The 17,203-nt window shown below is 34.1% G+C and overlaps 1 protein-coding gene across 4 annotated transcripts in view; it reads right to left on the bottom strand.

The window, feature by feature from the left end:
- Nucleotides 1-17,203, bottom strand: part of TTC29 (tetratricopeptide repeat domain 29) — a 431,955-nt gene that overhangs the window by 203,999 nt on the left and 210,753 nt on the right. For all 4 annotated transcript variants that reach the window (XM_040472852.1, XM_040472844.1, XM_040472860.1 and 1 more), the window contains one exon: nt 1,303-1,526. In XM_040472852.1, the coding sequence (XP_040328786.1) occupies nt 1,303-1,526 (224 nt within the window). The remainder of the gene's footprint in view (nt 1-1,302; nt 1,527-17,203) is intronic.

The following is a 17,203-nucleotide window of genomic DNA, read 5'->3' as shown; positions in this document are numbered from 1 at the left end:
TCACTTGTTAAAATTTTCGTGTATCTCATATTTGTAAGTCAGGTCACAACCTGATAGGAAACATGTATTAACTCCACTGTAGAGGTTGAAAGACTTCTGCTATCCCTCTAATACTGTTACCATGCCCCCATTAATTTTCCCCACTGTCATTGGTACAGTTGTGGAAAGTTGTGTAATACTCAACTTTCTTTAAAGAATTTTTTCAATGTTTATTTTTGAGAGAGAGAGAGACAGAGATAGAGACAGAGACAGAACAGGAGCTGGGGAGGGGCAGAGAAACAGGGAAACACAGAATCCGAAGCAGGCTCCAGGCTCTGAGCTGTTAGCACAGAGCCCAATGCAGGACTCAAATTCATGAACTTTGAGATTATGACCTGAGCTGAAGACAGATGCTTAACTGACTGAGCCACCCAGGTGTCCCTCTAATACTGTATTTTCTCATAGAAAGGCCTGAAGTAAAATATAGGCATTATTGGGGCCTGAGCTTCTCTCTTTCAGTCCTATGATATTTTCACACAAGAAGTTGAAGAAAAAAATAATTTAGATCACCAAATTTATATGCTGACTTCTAGGATCTAGGATTTCCTTTCTTTGATTATATAAAACGACCAATTCCTAATATGTAACTAGGAAAGGCTCATGACAACAATATGAGTATAATTACAGTGGATATCAAAATATTTTATTCACTAGATGAAACATTGACTTTTGGGAAAATTTTCAGATACAAGAAAAGGAATTTACTACAAATGATGTGATGGAAAATATAAAATTAACAATTTTATTTATATTTGTGAATTGCAGGCTTTTCATATCTTCCTACTATTCACTAATAAAAATTCTCCAATTGAAATCTGTAGGACTTGTTGGTAAGATCTTCAAATTCTATTATATAAGTAATAGAAAATCAATATAAATTTTCAAGTTATAATACTCTTTGAAAGAATGAAACTCTTAGTAAAAGTCTCTATTCAGATTATATATTTTAAAAACCATGGAAAGATTTGTAATTCATGATACAAAAGATTTTAATACATTGGAACATTGTGGCGGTGTTATTAGGTGCGATGCATGCATTGTCTTTCCTGCTTGAAATGACATCAGCAGGATGCCCCTGTGTCTGGGCAGCTTGTGATTCAGCATTCCCCTATCATGTATTCCATAAAGATGCTCAGATGTCTAGAATGCACTGTGCTAAGGTGTCTTAATGGTCTCAATTCAGACATGAAACACTCTGCAATCCTCCCTCGGGCTCACTGCTCCAGCTCCCGCAGCACTGCTGCCCACAGTCCCTCCACTCACCTTTCCGTTCAGCCGCCTCAGCCCTGGTCAGGTGGTGGTAGAAGTGACCCAGCTTATCAGGCTGCTCCTCCAGGGGTCTCTGCAACCAGAAAAGGGACCTAACTCTTGCAGCCTCCTGCAGGGCATCCCACTTCTCCATCAGGGCGAAGAGCTCAGTAAAGGACTTGTGATAACCGTCTCGCAGCATGTCCACACAAATGTTCTTCTTGTACGAGTTCCGGTAACTGGGAAGAAGAAATCCAACACTCAGAACATGATTTTAATCCTTTAAATCCATGCAGTGTTTTTCTTCTCTAAAGATTAAAGGTTGAAATGTGCTGCCTTTTTTCTTCCCCTCAGTGAAAGCTGAAAACTATCTTTGCCTCACACGCTTATAATTGAACAACTTCAGTTTAATGAAAGATGCCAGGAGCTACCCAAATGTAGTAATTTTAATAAAATTACATTATAAATATAGCAGTTCCAGAGCTGAGCTCTGTTTGATAGGGACAAATAAACTAGTTGACTGATGTCAGTCCATTCTGGCTACTAGAACAAAATACTAGTGACTGAGTAGCTTATAAACAGCAGAAATATATTGCTCACAGTTCTAGAGGCTGGAATTTCAAGATCAAGTCACCAGCATGGTCGCCTCCTGGTGAGGGCCCTCTTCCTTGTTCATGGTTGGTGCCTTCTCACTGTGTCCTTACATAGTGGAAGGGTAGGGATCTCTCTGGAGACTTTTTCTTTCTTTTTTTTTTTTCTTTTTTTCTTTTTTTTTTTTTTTAATAAGGCACTAATCCCATTCATGAGGGCAGAGCCTTCATGACCTAAGCACCTCCCAAAGACCTCAATTACTAACACCATCACCTTTGGGAGTTAGGATTTCAACATATGAATTTGGGGGAACACATGCAGACTGTAGCAATTGCAAGATCCAAAAGTACTTGATATACTAGCCTCCCAGTAAAATAAAACAAAAAATTCAACATGCCAAGCAAAAATTAAAATATGCCATTTAATGTCAAAAAGGCACTGTATATTATGTGGCTTCATTATAAGTTATGGAAGTTCCTTCATTCGTTCATTCACTCATGCTTGGATGTTTGGTTAGAAAATGTTTATTAAAATCTATTAATAAATACGCTTAAAAATATTTTCAGTTAGGATTAAGTTAATGATTTTTTAGATTAATAATTCACTTCTAATTTAGTGATAAATCATATACAAGGAGATAAAGTGACAAATGAATACTCTATTTAACAGATAGCTATTAAATTTTCTAGGTAGAAGGCACTGTTCTAGACCAAATGGGTTCAATCTCCTTGTGAAGTTTGTATTCTAGTGGGAGAACACAACCAACAAGTAAATAGGAAATAATAAATCATTTCAGATGATGAAAAGTGCGATACAGGAAATAAACAGAGTTATGGGACAACAGCTGTGTGGCAGCTTTTATTCCACTTAATGAGCAATCAGAGGCCAAATCATATAGCTACTAATTATATTACATTACATTTTTAAAAATTAGGAGCCAGTTAAATATTTAGAACAACTGACACAATGTGATACTACTAGTAATAAAAATTTCAGGGTGGAGTGGAGACAGCCTTGAATTAGTCAGATTACTCAAGGTTGGGCCCAGTTCTACCGCTCCATGTACCTCATTTCATCTCGTTTGTAAAATGTGTGTATCAATCTATGCCGTACCTATATCACAGGATTCTTCTAAGAACAAAATTAAATTATGTAGGGGTGCCTGTGTGGCTCAGCTGGTTGAGCGTCTGACTTCGGCTCAGGTCATGATCTCGCGGTTTGTGAGTTCAAGCCCCGTGTCAGGCTCTGTGCTGACAGCTCAGAGCCTGGAGCCTGCTACAGATTCTGGGTCTCCCTCTCTCTCTGCCCCTCCCCCACTTGTAAAAAAAAAAAAAAAAGATGATGTACGTGAAGATGCTCAAATACATGTAAAGTCCTGCACTACTGGTTCTCAACTCCTGGATATGCAGTAGATTCATCTAAAGAATTAAAAAAACAAAAGCAAAAAGAAAAAAAACAGCCCATATGCCATCCACCAAGAATTTCTTACTCAGTATAAGTAAGGTATAAGCTTAGGTATAAAGAAAGGTGAAGAGAGGAGTGGTGAGAGAGTAGCTTTTAAAGAAAAGACAGGACCTCAAAGCCATGGTAAGAAGTGTGGACTCCAAGCGAAGAGTGAGTTAGAGCCATTGAAGGGTCCCAGTTAGGGAAATGACTACATGAGATTACAGTTTCGAAAAATCACCCGGAAGGAGTGTTCCAGCTGAGCTCTTATCCTCCCCGCTCTGGCATCCAGATAGATATACAGCACCTGTTTAATAGGACTCATCCATAAAGAAAATAAGGAAGCCACATTCCTAGGCCACAAGGTCAAAGGCCCCCATGTTGTAGGAGACCAAAAACGTATGACATAGGGAAGAGAAAAGAAGTAAAAGATTTTTGTTTGTTTCTGCCCTCTTGTCAAGACAAAGGAAGATAGTATGAAGAAGGAGCAGTGAAATGCTGCAAAGGCCATGTCCTCTCTCTCCCCTCCTTCTACCTGCCCCACACAAGGTATACCAAAAGTCACTGTATTGGATTTCTCAGAACCAGCCACTATAATTTCCCATAGCTCTTGAATGGTATGGGTGAAATACCATAGTCATCTAGTGGGCTCCATGTATGACACAACAGTTAATGGAAATAGAGGGCTGGTATATCTGTCACAATGTCACTGGCCACAACCAGGGAATGTGTGCTAAAATGTTTTTGTATGGCCGCCCACTGGGGGCTGAAGGAGGACACAGCTATAACACTGAGAATAAGAAGCCTTAGGGAGCTATCAAAGGAGTCAGGTCAGCATATTTCCAAATCTGACAGAAAAGGATGCATTCATCTCTCATGAATGCATGAGAGATGGACACGTGTATACAACCCCATAGGTTTGGAATGCATTCAACTACAAGCAAGAGAACTTGTTTCATAGTACCTTTAAAACTAGAGATTTCCATTTCTCTCAGCAAAAGATGACTAAAAGTAGGCATCTGATGGCCTTGGTTCAGTGGTCTGGCAAGGTCAATGCACCTGGGATTATCTTATTCTTTACCTCATGCTTGTCCCCTGCTGGTCACTGGATGGTTGTTATAGCTTCAGATATTGTGTCCATCTTCAAGGCAAAAAGAATGGGGAGATGGGTGGCACCAGATATGTCTTTCCCTATTACTGGGAACACCAAAAGCATTCCTGTAACTGCTAGTAAATTCTTACTTTGGTCCCATTCGCCATGGCCACCCCTTGCTGCAAGGAGACTGGAAAAACTAAAATTCTGCCTGTTCTTAGACACATTGCTCTCCCAAGCAAAACTGTAGTTTTGTTGGCAAAGAAGAATGAAGAAACAGATACTAGAGAAGGATATTCAGTGTCTATAGTAAGGTCTTAGATTAAGATCTGAAAGTAAATACTGACAAACCCCCAGCCCTGGAGTTGCCAGATGAAACTGGGCAGGATGCCCAGTTAAATTTGAATATCAGATAAACAATGAATATTTTTTTTAGTATTAGTATGCTCCAAACATTGCATAGGACATATTTATACTAATTTTTTTTGAAACTCAAATTGAAGTATATATCCTATATTATTATTTGCTAAGTCTGGCAACTCTCCTCCTCTCTACCCTGCTCCAGCACTGTGTTGTTTCTATATGAGAAAACAGGGTGAGGGGAAGAGGTGTCAGAATCTTGAATAACCTGAGAAATCACTGAATTGGACTCACATTACCTGAGAAGAACAAGACTGGATTTTTACACTAGGGAAGATCAAGGCTCGCGGCCAGGAATTAAAATTGTTATAAAAAAAATAAAGGCTTTCAATTTAACATCTTCGAGCTTGTGACTCTGAAATTTGTACCTGATCCAAGAGAATGGCCAGGAGGAGGGTAGAAGTGGGAGCAGGGCGAAGAGATGGAGGAATCTGGTGGTCTTGGAAAGGAGAGGTCACAGGGGCTGGACCAAAGGAAAGGCAGGGGGAATGGATAGAAGTAGGTGGGTTCAACACATATTTAGGAGATAAAAATATCAATTCCTTGGTGACTGAGGGGGTGTTGGGGGAGGAGGAAAAGGAAGACCTAGGAGGACACCACGTTTTGAGGCTGGGCAATAGGTAATTGGTTATTTGCTAAAGAAGAGAACACAAAAGGATGTACGGGTTTGGGGAAAGATAATGAGATTGGATTCAGATAACTTAAGTGAGAAGAAGGCTGAAAGGATATCCAAGTAGTACCTCCAAATGGAGACAGGTTGTGGGGGAATATAGGAGATCTGAGGACGAGATCTGAGGGGCTAAAAATCTAACCTTGCTTCAAACAAGCACTGTCAGCTTTGATGGTTATGCCTTGGAAGAGAAGAAAGTTGTAAATAAATAAAAAATAGAATATGGACTTTAAACAATAAAAATAAACACAAGCCAGGAGGCTATCCACATTCTAATCTCAGCTGGGACAAAAACGCAGAAAATCACCCTGCAGGCCTTGTTTCCTTCACCTGGAAGGTGAGGGTGTTTTGGTTGGCTTTGGTCACCCAACACCTAGCTCCATTTCCACAGGTGGCAGTACTCCAAACACTTTTGAAAATGACCATTCTCACACTGTGTGTCATCTTGGTGGGACTTGATTGTAAAGACTCTCTAACCAAGGGGTGGATCAGTGACCCAAACTAAGCAAACCAGTTCCTCTCCCATAATTCTGAATCTTGGGGCAAGAAAAACACAAATGGTTAGGAGGTTTTTGGAGCTCAGTCAACTTGATATCCTGACAAGAGTCTCAAGTAGTTCTCGCTACCAAGATCCTATCAAGGGTCTCAGGTCTTGTCCTTTTCATATGAGCTGGGCTCTCCCTAAATTCAGCTTGTTACCTAATATCCTTCCAATAAAATTGTTTCTACTTTATTTAGTCAGAATCAGTTTCTGTTGCCTGTGACCAAAGAACATGAATGGATTCAGAAGGGGCTATACTAAAATTGTTTCCAAGACATATTTTCAGCCTCAAAACATCCATGATATATAACTGATAACAATTTTTTAAAATTTCTGGTACTTTTTTTTAATGTTTGTTTATTTTTGAGAAAGAGAGACAGAGCATGAGCAGGGGAAGGGCAAAGAGAGAGGGAGACACAGAATCTGAAGCAGGCTCCAGGCTCTGAGCTGTCAGCACAGAGCTCAATGTGGGGCTTGAACCCATGAACGGTGAGATCATGACCTGAGCCAAAGTCAGACACTCAACTGACTGAGACACCCAGGCGCCCCTCTGGTAACTTTTTTTAAAAGACCATTCTTTGCAAGAGAGATTTCAAATAGAGATGTATTTTAAAATGCATATATAACTATGCTGATTATTATTTCTATTTATATACAAATTCATGTGCGCATATACATGCATCTGTACATGTAGGTCATTGTTAAATCTTCATTATTAATTTGAGAGCAAGAACGAGCAGTTAGTGATTTACTAAATTAGCTCCTATTTAAATCTTCATAGTTAATGCAAATTCTTTCTTTTTTTAAAATTTATTTATTTTTGAGAGAGAGAGAGAGAGAGAGAGAGTGCAAGCAAGGGGCAGAGGGAGAGGGAGACAGAGAATCCCAAGCAGGCTCCCTGCTATCAGCGTGAAGCCTGATGCAGGGCTCAAACTCAGGAACCATGAGAGTTGGATGCTTAACTGAATGAGCCACCCAGGTGCCTTGCAAATTATTTCTTTTAACCAAAATAATTTTCTTTTATTAAAATGAACTGACTACCTGAAAAAAACGTATGTCAATTTCACTATGATATTTGGACTTCTCAGGTTTCATATTTCATAACAGAATCATAGTTAAAGTTGACTTGCTTTATGGAAAGAAAATTTTTCTAAACACAAATAGAAATATAAACAATTCCAATTCATTATTTTGTTATTCATTTGGACACAATGTTATCAGTCTTTGGTTTCATCTGCATATTAGAACAAATATTAGTCTAAATTAAAATATATTCTTTGCAAGAATCAGAAGAAGAAATATCTCTTTGACCTAAAAAGTCACTACGCTGGGGGGAAATTGAGAATTCTGGTAAAATTTATGTAGAGATTTGATATTATGGAGTTTGAGAAGAGTTTCCCTGACAGAGAATATGCCACTCACAGTAGCAGAAGTCGTGACTTTCACTGGACTCTATAAATCTCTACCCTGAGGAAGGTATCTACCACTGCAGACACCTAAGGTTGCACCGGACTGAGGGATGCAGCTGGAGAAGAACGAATTTAGGAACGGAATTAAGTGGCCATCCATTTAATATGGACTTATTACGATTTAAAGCCATTCTTCAAAAGAGACACTGTGCATTTTGAACATACGTAAAAATTGCCCTAAAAGATCCTAAGATTAAAAAAAAAATCTGTAAATTTACAGAAAGTAAAACTGAACACTTTGACAGAACTTCATAGCTGAATGTGTGGAGATGCTGAGAGATGGGGAGCTTTCTGTTAAACAGCCATGGAGATATTCTATCATTTTAAAATTCTGCTTTAAAACATTCTGAGCAGCTACTATTTTATAGACTACCTACAATGTGTTAGACACTGTAGACACAATTTCTAACACACAGTAACTCTACAAAGTAATACTTCCATTTTCACAGATAAAGAAACTGTCTTCAGTGAGGATGTGATTTGCCATATAAGTGACAAAGCCATACAAACTAATAAGGGGCAGAACTGGAATTCACATCCAGGTTTCTGAGTATGAATTCTATATTTTTGCACTTTACCACGCTCTCTCTTATTGCTTTAAATTTGTTGGGTTTTCTTCTCCTTTTCTTCCTCTACACATTATTTTTTGTTTATTTGCATTGATTGTTTAGGAATTTGTCATTATTGGACAATTATAATGTAACCCTCAAATATGAAAGCCATTGCCTTTGTCCTTGTTAATCCATGTTTCTGCTGGACTAGGAAAAGAGATTAGTGTCATTATGTGACCCTCCCACAGAATCCCCTTCCTTAAAATGAGTAAGTAGACAGTAGCACCCATGCAAAGCAAATTAAATAGATATGATTGTCACTCAAGGATATATGAAGTCTAATAAAAGAAAAACACCGAGAAGGACAAACATATAAAAGGATAAAAAAGCACATACTTCTACAAATCTGAACAACATGAATAAATGGAATGAATATATATGACAACTTCTTTTATTTCTCTTAACCCATAGGTATTTATATTAGTTATCAGATGGGCTTTCAAAATCAAAACGAATTATCAACTACTCAAATATATGACTAATATATTTAACATATTTTTTTCATAGGACAAACTCAAATACTGTATCAAGGTGAAGCTTCATATTCTGTAAAATATTTCAAAACCAGTTTAATAAAAAAAATCATAATTTAAAACAAGATCATAAAAATTTTATTTAATCTGACAAAGATAAACCTAGAAGATGTGTAATATCTAATCAAAAGTCAGGATAATACTTTTATTCCATTAAGTTAATATTTATAAGTCACTAGTGGGTTATCTATGTGTCAGTTATAACAGTCTTACATTCGTATTGTAGGAATAAATGTTATTGGAATCACCTACGGGATAATTACACTGACTCTTAAATTAATACTTAAATAGCTTCAGTTAATATAATTTCCACAGAATAAAGTGAGTCACTATTCTTACCCATACTTCTCAGTGTAGGTAGACATTACATATAGTTTGAATGGAGAAAATATGTATTTTTTGACATACTCACACTGATAAAAACCATATAAGTTGGGTGTGTTTTATAGTTTTTTGTGAAAAGAATAAAATTTTCCCGAAAAGCTAAAACAAAGATATGCCATTCCCCTAGCCATATAAATATAGGTAAAGAGAGAAGTTAGAATGAAAAAATATCAATTATATTTAAAATGACTTAAAAGCATATAAAATTACAATGACAACTAAAAGTATTTTCTTAATTTTACACTAATTTAGGTTTTTAACAATTGTTAGTCATAGTAGTAAGAGTGATTGAGAACTAACGCTAATTAAGAAATAGACTAAAATCATTCATATATATTTTTATGTAATAACCATTGGAGAGTTGGAACTTTTAGGACATTTAGTTATTTTCCATGTACTTCAAAATATAACAAGAAAAAAATGTTTCAATATGAAAAAGGCTCTTTTTAAATTTAAAGGATTTCCAATGAGTTGACTGGTCTCTGGGGGCATCTACTGGAAATTTAGCAAACTGCAGCTACATCATGTAAATTTGATAACTTTCATTATCCATCTTAATACAGATATTATTTTAATTGATATGTAAATAAGGTGACATTCAAAGAAGATAAATGTAAAGTTATGCATGGTATTCTATCTCATCCATCTGGAAACAGCAAAATATGTAGCTGTCTATGAGATCAGTTAACAAATACTCAACTGTTAAAAATGTAAATAGGACAGGTGGCATATCACAGATGAACAGTTTTCAAACTATTCAGTTCTCATGTCTGGAAAAATTAGAAATATATTTTAGAGATAAACATATACAAATTTAATGAGGCATTTTTATGAATCCAAATAAAATGTACATAAAAAGCACTTTTGATATGATAGTTTCTCTAAAGCAAATTCATTTTGCATCTCAGTATATCCATTTAATCATAAATAACTTGATAATCACTGCTTATTTTCTTTATGACTTACTTGAATTATTTACATGTCAACATCTCAAAAAGTGGAATTTGTTATACTTGAAACAAAAAAATCTATTGCTTATTATTGTTTATTATAATTAGTATATGTGCTGCTGAAGCGAGCACTGTTTATTATAATTAGTAATTAAAAGTAGAATTAGTCATTAAAATGAACACTGTTATTAATTTCTCCTAAATATTTCTGGGGAACTTCCTCAAATAAAAATGAACATATAATAAAGATAATACAATCATTGCAGCTTATGTATAGTTTTAGCATATATTTCAATAAAGAAAATAACTTCTGTAATAATATTATTGCAGTTTTGACTAGTCATGTCACAGGAATTTTAATGTAAGCCTTTTTAACAATAATGATTTTCTTTGCGAAATGTCTTGGTCGTATTTCTTTAACAGAAAATCTAAAACTAATTTTGAAGGTATATCTATTGTGCAATACTTATATTGTTATACAATATAAGTAAATTTTACATAAATGTATATAAAATTTAATAAATGTATATTATTTATAAATTTATATATAATAAATAACAATATATTTATTATAAATTTATATAAAATATATAAAGTCTCCTAACAAAGATTGAAATACATAACATGTTAGCTTCATTTTAAAGAAACACCACAAATGCATGTTTACACGGTTTAGCGATTAGAATCGCTATCCAAATAAATGTGATACCACCTTTAGTTGCATCAATTGAAAAAACTAATCATCCTAAAAATGTTATCAATAAATCAGAACATAAATATTAATTTGGCAGGATTTTTTTTCAGTTTAGATTTAGAATCATTTTAGATAGATAGACTTATTTGATAACTTAAGAATAAATAAATAAAATCTGCCCCCAAGAAGTTATGGGACAAAATTTTTTGTGATTTTCTAAACAATTACAAGTTTACTGAATTTGAAACTGCTACACAGGCAAGTTGTGCTTTGTATTTTTAGAAAATACACATTTTTATCTATTAATAATCACAGAAACCATAGTCAGACTGCCAACAGTTAAAGGATATGTGTACAAATTGAAAAATGCCATTTGGAAGAAACTATTTAACCCAAGTTCAACCTTTAATTATTTTTTAAAAAATCTAATAACAACTGAGAAATAAAGTTTAGCCTATATTTTCCAAATAGCACTATTACTAACATAAATCAACAAAAAATAAAATATTTAAAAATTTGGTCAGCAAAGAATTCTGCCGAGAGCACAATAAAAATTCACTTCAATATCGGTGATTTTATTTCAGGATACATGGGATATTGGTGTAGAATGTAGAACAAAGATTACTTCTCAGGCTCAATTATGTACGAACTGATATTTAGCAATTATGTAAGAACTGGTATTTAGCATAAAAGGCAGTAACTTTTTGTTAGATCAAAAACGTTAATCAAATGGTATTTTTCCTAGTGATTGCTACCCGAGATCAGAGAAAAGCTGTGGTTATTTACTACAGTGCAGACTGCAATGTTACAATAGCTTTAAAAATTCCCTTAATGATATACAGGAATTTTTTGTGCCTATTTCCTATTAAAAATTATTTACTCAAGTGATTCCAATGCAATCAAATATCCGGAGTACAGAGATTGTCATCAATCAGGAATGAAGCAACTATTTGTCAGTCAATATAAGGTATTATCAAAAAATTTACCCATGTAGCTGTAACACACATTTTCTTTACGGAAAGATTTTCTCTACTGGAAAACTCTTGAACTTAACCACATTATAAAAAGTTCTTCTTCAGAAGTTCAGTGGAAAAGAGCTAGAAGAAAGCAAGCTCTTTATAGGAGAGGCTAATTACGTCATCTTTAAAACGGTCCTATTACTTGTAAACTTCTAAGATGAGAAATTTAAACTTATTTATAAACGGAAGGGTTAAGCTAAAGATTATACATGGAAAGGTACGAAATGAGTGTCATCATTTAAGAAGAATTTTCAGGGAAGGTATTTTCACAGTACCACAGCTGAGTCCAAGCACTTTTGGCTAAATGAGGCAGTCATGTATTTTTGTTCTTTTCTTTTAAATTGCACTGTAACTTTCAACTAAAGGAAAATCAATTAACCACGAGCTGAAAAATAAAGCCTGAAAATAATCTTAGGTTTGGGATTGAGTCACAATGATAAAAAAAGAAATCTGAGCAAGTAATATAACTATTATAGTCTGTGTCCTAATATAACAATAATAAACAAGAAAAAGAAGAGAAAAACAAAAAGTAAGCTTCATACTAATGATTACAAGCAATGGATTACAAACATGTATAAACATGATCATGCTAGCTCATTAACTCCACATTTTTGTCTATATTACTATTTACAAATTTTCATTAAAATAAAATAAAACCCCACGCAATGTCACTCTGTTTTTTGAAACATAATCTTGTGATTGTTCTCTAAAATTTTTAATATTCTATTATTTGAGAAATTTTGTCTCCAATAATATAATTTAAACTTTTTCTTACAGCTTCTCATCTTTATAAATTAAAGAACTATCAGTTTTCCATATAAGTTGAGTGAAATAATCAACTTTTAATAAAAATGTGAAGCTGAAAAATATAACAAAACTTTGTAAAAACAAGTTGCATTAAAAAGAAAACTTAAGTTCACTGTGTTCTTTTTTTACTAAAGTATGTCATACATTTTATCTTTGCAAGAGTTTGACGAGTTTTGCAAGTAAAATTCTGTTTCCTCTACACTTGCTAATAGTCATGAGAATCTGTAGTTTGCACCTTCCCATTAAAAATGTATTGTATTTTTTTGAAATTATTCACCCCGCCTTTTATCCAGATCATGTCTTTGAAAGGAGGAAGTAGATAATAAATGGAATAATTCATGATTTCCCATTAAATATGAAACTTTCTTTTGCAGAGTTTAGAAAATGAAGTTCTACATAATGTACAAAAGTTGATTAGAACTTTTTTAACCTTTTCAAGAAAAAACCTTTCACATTAAACAACTGCATGAGGAGGTTTCTTTGGGAAAAGTAAACCAATCAATTCTTTCCACCTATAGCTTTATCATATATATTCTAATGCTGTTCCTTCCAAACACATATTCCTTTGTAATACTTACTTAGTTATTAAAATGATGGTAAGAAAAATAGTATACATTGGGCTATAAACATGACAAGTATCTAAAAAAATGTAACTGATGTTTAAATTACAAAGGGAAAGTCACATAAATTAAAAATGAAAACAAAACATTACTCATGCTCTTTCCAGCAGTGTAATGGAAGATAGAGTAAGGGTAAATAATAAAACCTGCATTTAAATTTCTCTTATTATGACATTTCTTCTAGTGTGGTGATGATATTTTGTCATGAGAAGAAAATATATACCTTTATAGAATTTCTTTACAAACTATCCGTTGATGTTCCATTAACTACACTGTTTTGCCTTTTTTTGATAAAAGAAAAAATATTAAACCAAATGATTATTAGGCTCATGACTGCTCTGTCATTCTATATTTCTTATCTTGCAGATAAGAAATCTGCAATAAATTTAAGTGAAGAGAAATGTTAAGTTCTATTTTAGGCCAGCAGATGACCTCAATTCTTTGCACTGTGGAATAGTTTGTTTTTCACTATTTAACATAGTAATTATATATCACATTTTGATGTTTTAATTTTCCCTGTTTCAAAAAAAAAAGCATCGATTTTGCCCTTTCAAGCTTGAATACTTAAAAATAACCACCATAATGTAAGCCATGTGAAGTAGCCATGTGAAGTGTATGCTCCTTAATTACCGTTACAAAGGAGATATATATTGCACAGGGGAACAATGAGACCGGGGATTTCTCACAGGTTCTATGTACAAATTATCAAACTTCCAAAACATACATTAGGAAAAACTAAATTAATAAAAACAAAAAGCAAATTGATCAATTTGATGCTTTCGTCAGACAACATCTGTAATATTTTATTTTGCTGAGTGTTGTGTTAATGTTATCGTAGCTATCTCGAACATTTAGAAAATTTCTACTTGTAATAACTAAGTGCATAGAGAACATCCAATCAAAGATGTGCATCGATAAGAATATTGTAGGAACAAAAGAAGTATTTGTCAGAAGTAAAATAAAAGAGCCTTGAATTCAAACTTTAAAAACAGTAGTACAAAATGTACATATAGTGGTGATTATAACTTCCTTGAGATAGAGAACATGTCATTTGTTTCTTTTGTATTTTCATATTATAATGCAAATGCCAACAAAGAGAAAGCTGTTACAACATTATTAATATCAAACAAAATAGAATTTAGGCATAAAAAATTAAAGGGGCATACTAATAACAGAAACTCATAAATAGATTGATTTACTGAGATATAGAGCAATTAGGAGACAATACACCTAATAACACAGCTTCAAAATTAACAGAATAAGGGGGAATTGATTTTAATGCATTTTTTTCAGAAAATTCCAAATAAAGTCAAGGAAAAAAGGATTTGAATAACAATTTTCTAGCTTGATTGAAGTAACAGGCTCAATCTAATTATTAGTTTCCGTTAGGGTTTTCTGTATGGAAATGTCTACCAAATAAATAGAGAATATATATTTATTTTTCAAATATACAAGGAATACTTATAAAAATTGACCATGTACTGGCCATTTGGGAAATTTTATAAACTGATATACACAGCCCATTTACTGAGCACAAGACTCACTCCCCAACCTTGCATTTCTCCCCTCACAAACAAACAAACAAAAACTATTCATCTGCAAATTTACAAGTGTATTTCTAATGTATTCATTGCCTAAAGGGAAAACCACTATAGAAATTGTTCACATATTTAGAACTGAAACAAAATAAAAACACTAAATATCAAATCCTGAGGCAGATGTCATCATACTGTTCAAAAAGAAATTTATAATTTAAATGTATTTGTTAGAAAACAAGAGCACTGAAACAAGTGAAGAAGCTAGCTTTTGAATCAGGATTCTAGAAAAGAAATCTTAACAAAATCAACAATGACATGAAGTAAAATAAAGGACAGAGAAGGAAATACTAGAGGTAAATGTATAAATTAATAGAAAACCAAAAAGCTGATGCATAAAACAAAAAAACTGATTATGTGAAAAGACAAATAAATCTTTGCAAGTATAATCGAGAAAAACAAAAATAAGGAAGTCTCCAAAATTGTGCCAGGAATGAAAAAAGAAATACAGCTTTTAATTACAACTATAGTAATGGCTAACTTTTATTGTATACTTACAATGGGCCAATGTTCTCAATACTTTATTTACATGAATTACCTTTTTAAAACCTTACAGTATTTTTAATGAGATGGATGATGATGATGATGATGATGATGATGATAATGATGATGATTACCTCCATTTTACAGATGAGGAAACTATGGCACAAAGAGTTTAATTAATGAGTTGAAGATCATACACCCTGTGAATGGTGGAGCTGGGATATCAACCCCAGCAGTCTAATTTTAGAGCTGATGTTATTTGCCACCATTACCTTCATACCATCTCCAAGATATAATGCTTTTAAAGATATAAAAGAGATTTAAACATTATTAGAAAATATCATGATAAACTTTATCATGCTAAATATAATAACCCACATAAAATAGATACTTATATAAAACATCAAAATACCAATTATCAGTTTGCTGGAGAAGACTTAGAAGACCAATTTACAATAGATCTATTCTCTTCCCCCTGACCCTTCTCCCACCGAAGGAGAAAACTATCTGCTTTCATAGAGATAGTAGTTCTATCAAACTACTCTCAATAAATAAGAAACTCCCATCTCATAGGAAATGTTCCAGAGCATAGAAAAAGGTAAAAAAAATTATTTAGTTCATTTTTCAAAATCCCAAAAATGCAGCAAAAGAAAGAATAGGTTAATATCATGCAAAATTCTCTCCCTCTCCTCTCAGAAAAGAACCCTTAGCAAATAAAAATCATAGTGAATAGTTTTTCCCAGAATTTCAAAAATGGTTCAAAATTACAAAATCTAGTAACTGTATGATAATCTCATTAGATGCTAGAAAGTTAATTAGTAAATTCAAAACTCATTCATAATTAAGAAAAGTAGAAACTAAAAAATGAATTCTTTATCTTGGTAATGTGTATCTATGAAATCTACATCTATATGGCTGTTACCATTCATTCTCTCCACTTGCTCCTCTCTCTTTCTCTTGGATAAATATTTACCCTCTGGACTAATGTTCTCTATCTCACACCTTTACAAATATAATCTTTGTTAATCTTTTTTTTTCTTTTGTACTGTGATATTTTCTCAAATATCAGAAGATATTTGTCTGCTCATAATAATGAAGTTCCAGAGTTCTTAACTTTGGTAGTGTGCCTGTGTTGGTTGGTTTCATTCTTTGGTGCATAGGGCAGGAAAGCACTGGCAGGCTACACCTTGCACCAATGCCAAATGAAAAGGACTTTGCATTGTGCACCAGCTTTCTGACAGGAGCTCTGGTCAACTGCCACTTTTCTTTAAAATGTTTTGCACCTATGTTCATGAGGGATGTTATTCTGTGTTTTCTTTTTATGTAATGACTTTTTCTTGTATTGATAGCAGGATAATGCCAGTCCCAGAGAATAAGTTGAGAATTGTTTCCTCTTCTTGTATTTTCTTGAAGAGTTTGTACTGAATTGTTATTATTTCTTCCTCTTTGTTTATTTTTAAGAGAGGGCAAGCAGGGGAGGGGCAGAGAGAGCGAGGGACAGAGGATCTGAAGCAGGCTCTGTACTGATGGCCGTGAGTGCACTGCGGGGCTTGAACTCATGAACTGCAAGATCATGACCTGAGCTGAAGTCAGGACGCACAACCAACTAAGCCACCCAGATGCTCCTTATTTCATCCTAAACTACTCAGGAGAATTCACCAGTGAAGCCATTATGGGCCTGGAATTTTCTGTGTAGGAAGTTTTTTTTTTTTCCCCCAGTGTTTATGTATTTTGAGGGAGACAGCCCCAGTGGGGGAGGGGGAGAGAGAGAAGGAAAGAGAATCCCAAGCAGGCTCCACACTGTCAGCACAGAGCCCAGTGCCAGACTTGATCTCATAATCCATGAGATCATGACCTGAGCTGAAATCAAGAGCCAGACACTTAACTGCCTGAGCCACCTAGGTGACCCTGGGGGAAGTTTTTAAGCTATGAATTCTTTAACAGATACAAACAGATATAAACCTTTAACAGATATAAGCCTATTCTGTTACCT

This window comes from Herpailurus yagouaroundi, unplaced genomic scaffold, assembly GCF_014898765.1.
Source record: "Herpailurus yagouaroundi ecotype Mexico unplaced genomic scaffold, PumYag 28, whole genome shotgun sequence".
NCBI classification, from domain to species: Eukaryota; Metazoa; Chordata; class Mammalia; order Carnivora; family Felidae; genus Herpailurus; species Herpailurus yagouaroundi.
Note: the sequence above shows the minus strand (reverse complement) of the source record. Positions and strands in the feature narration are given on the sequence as shown.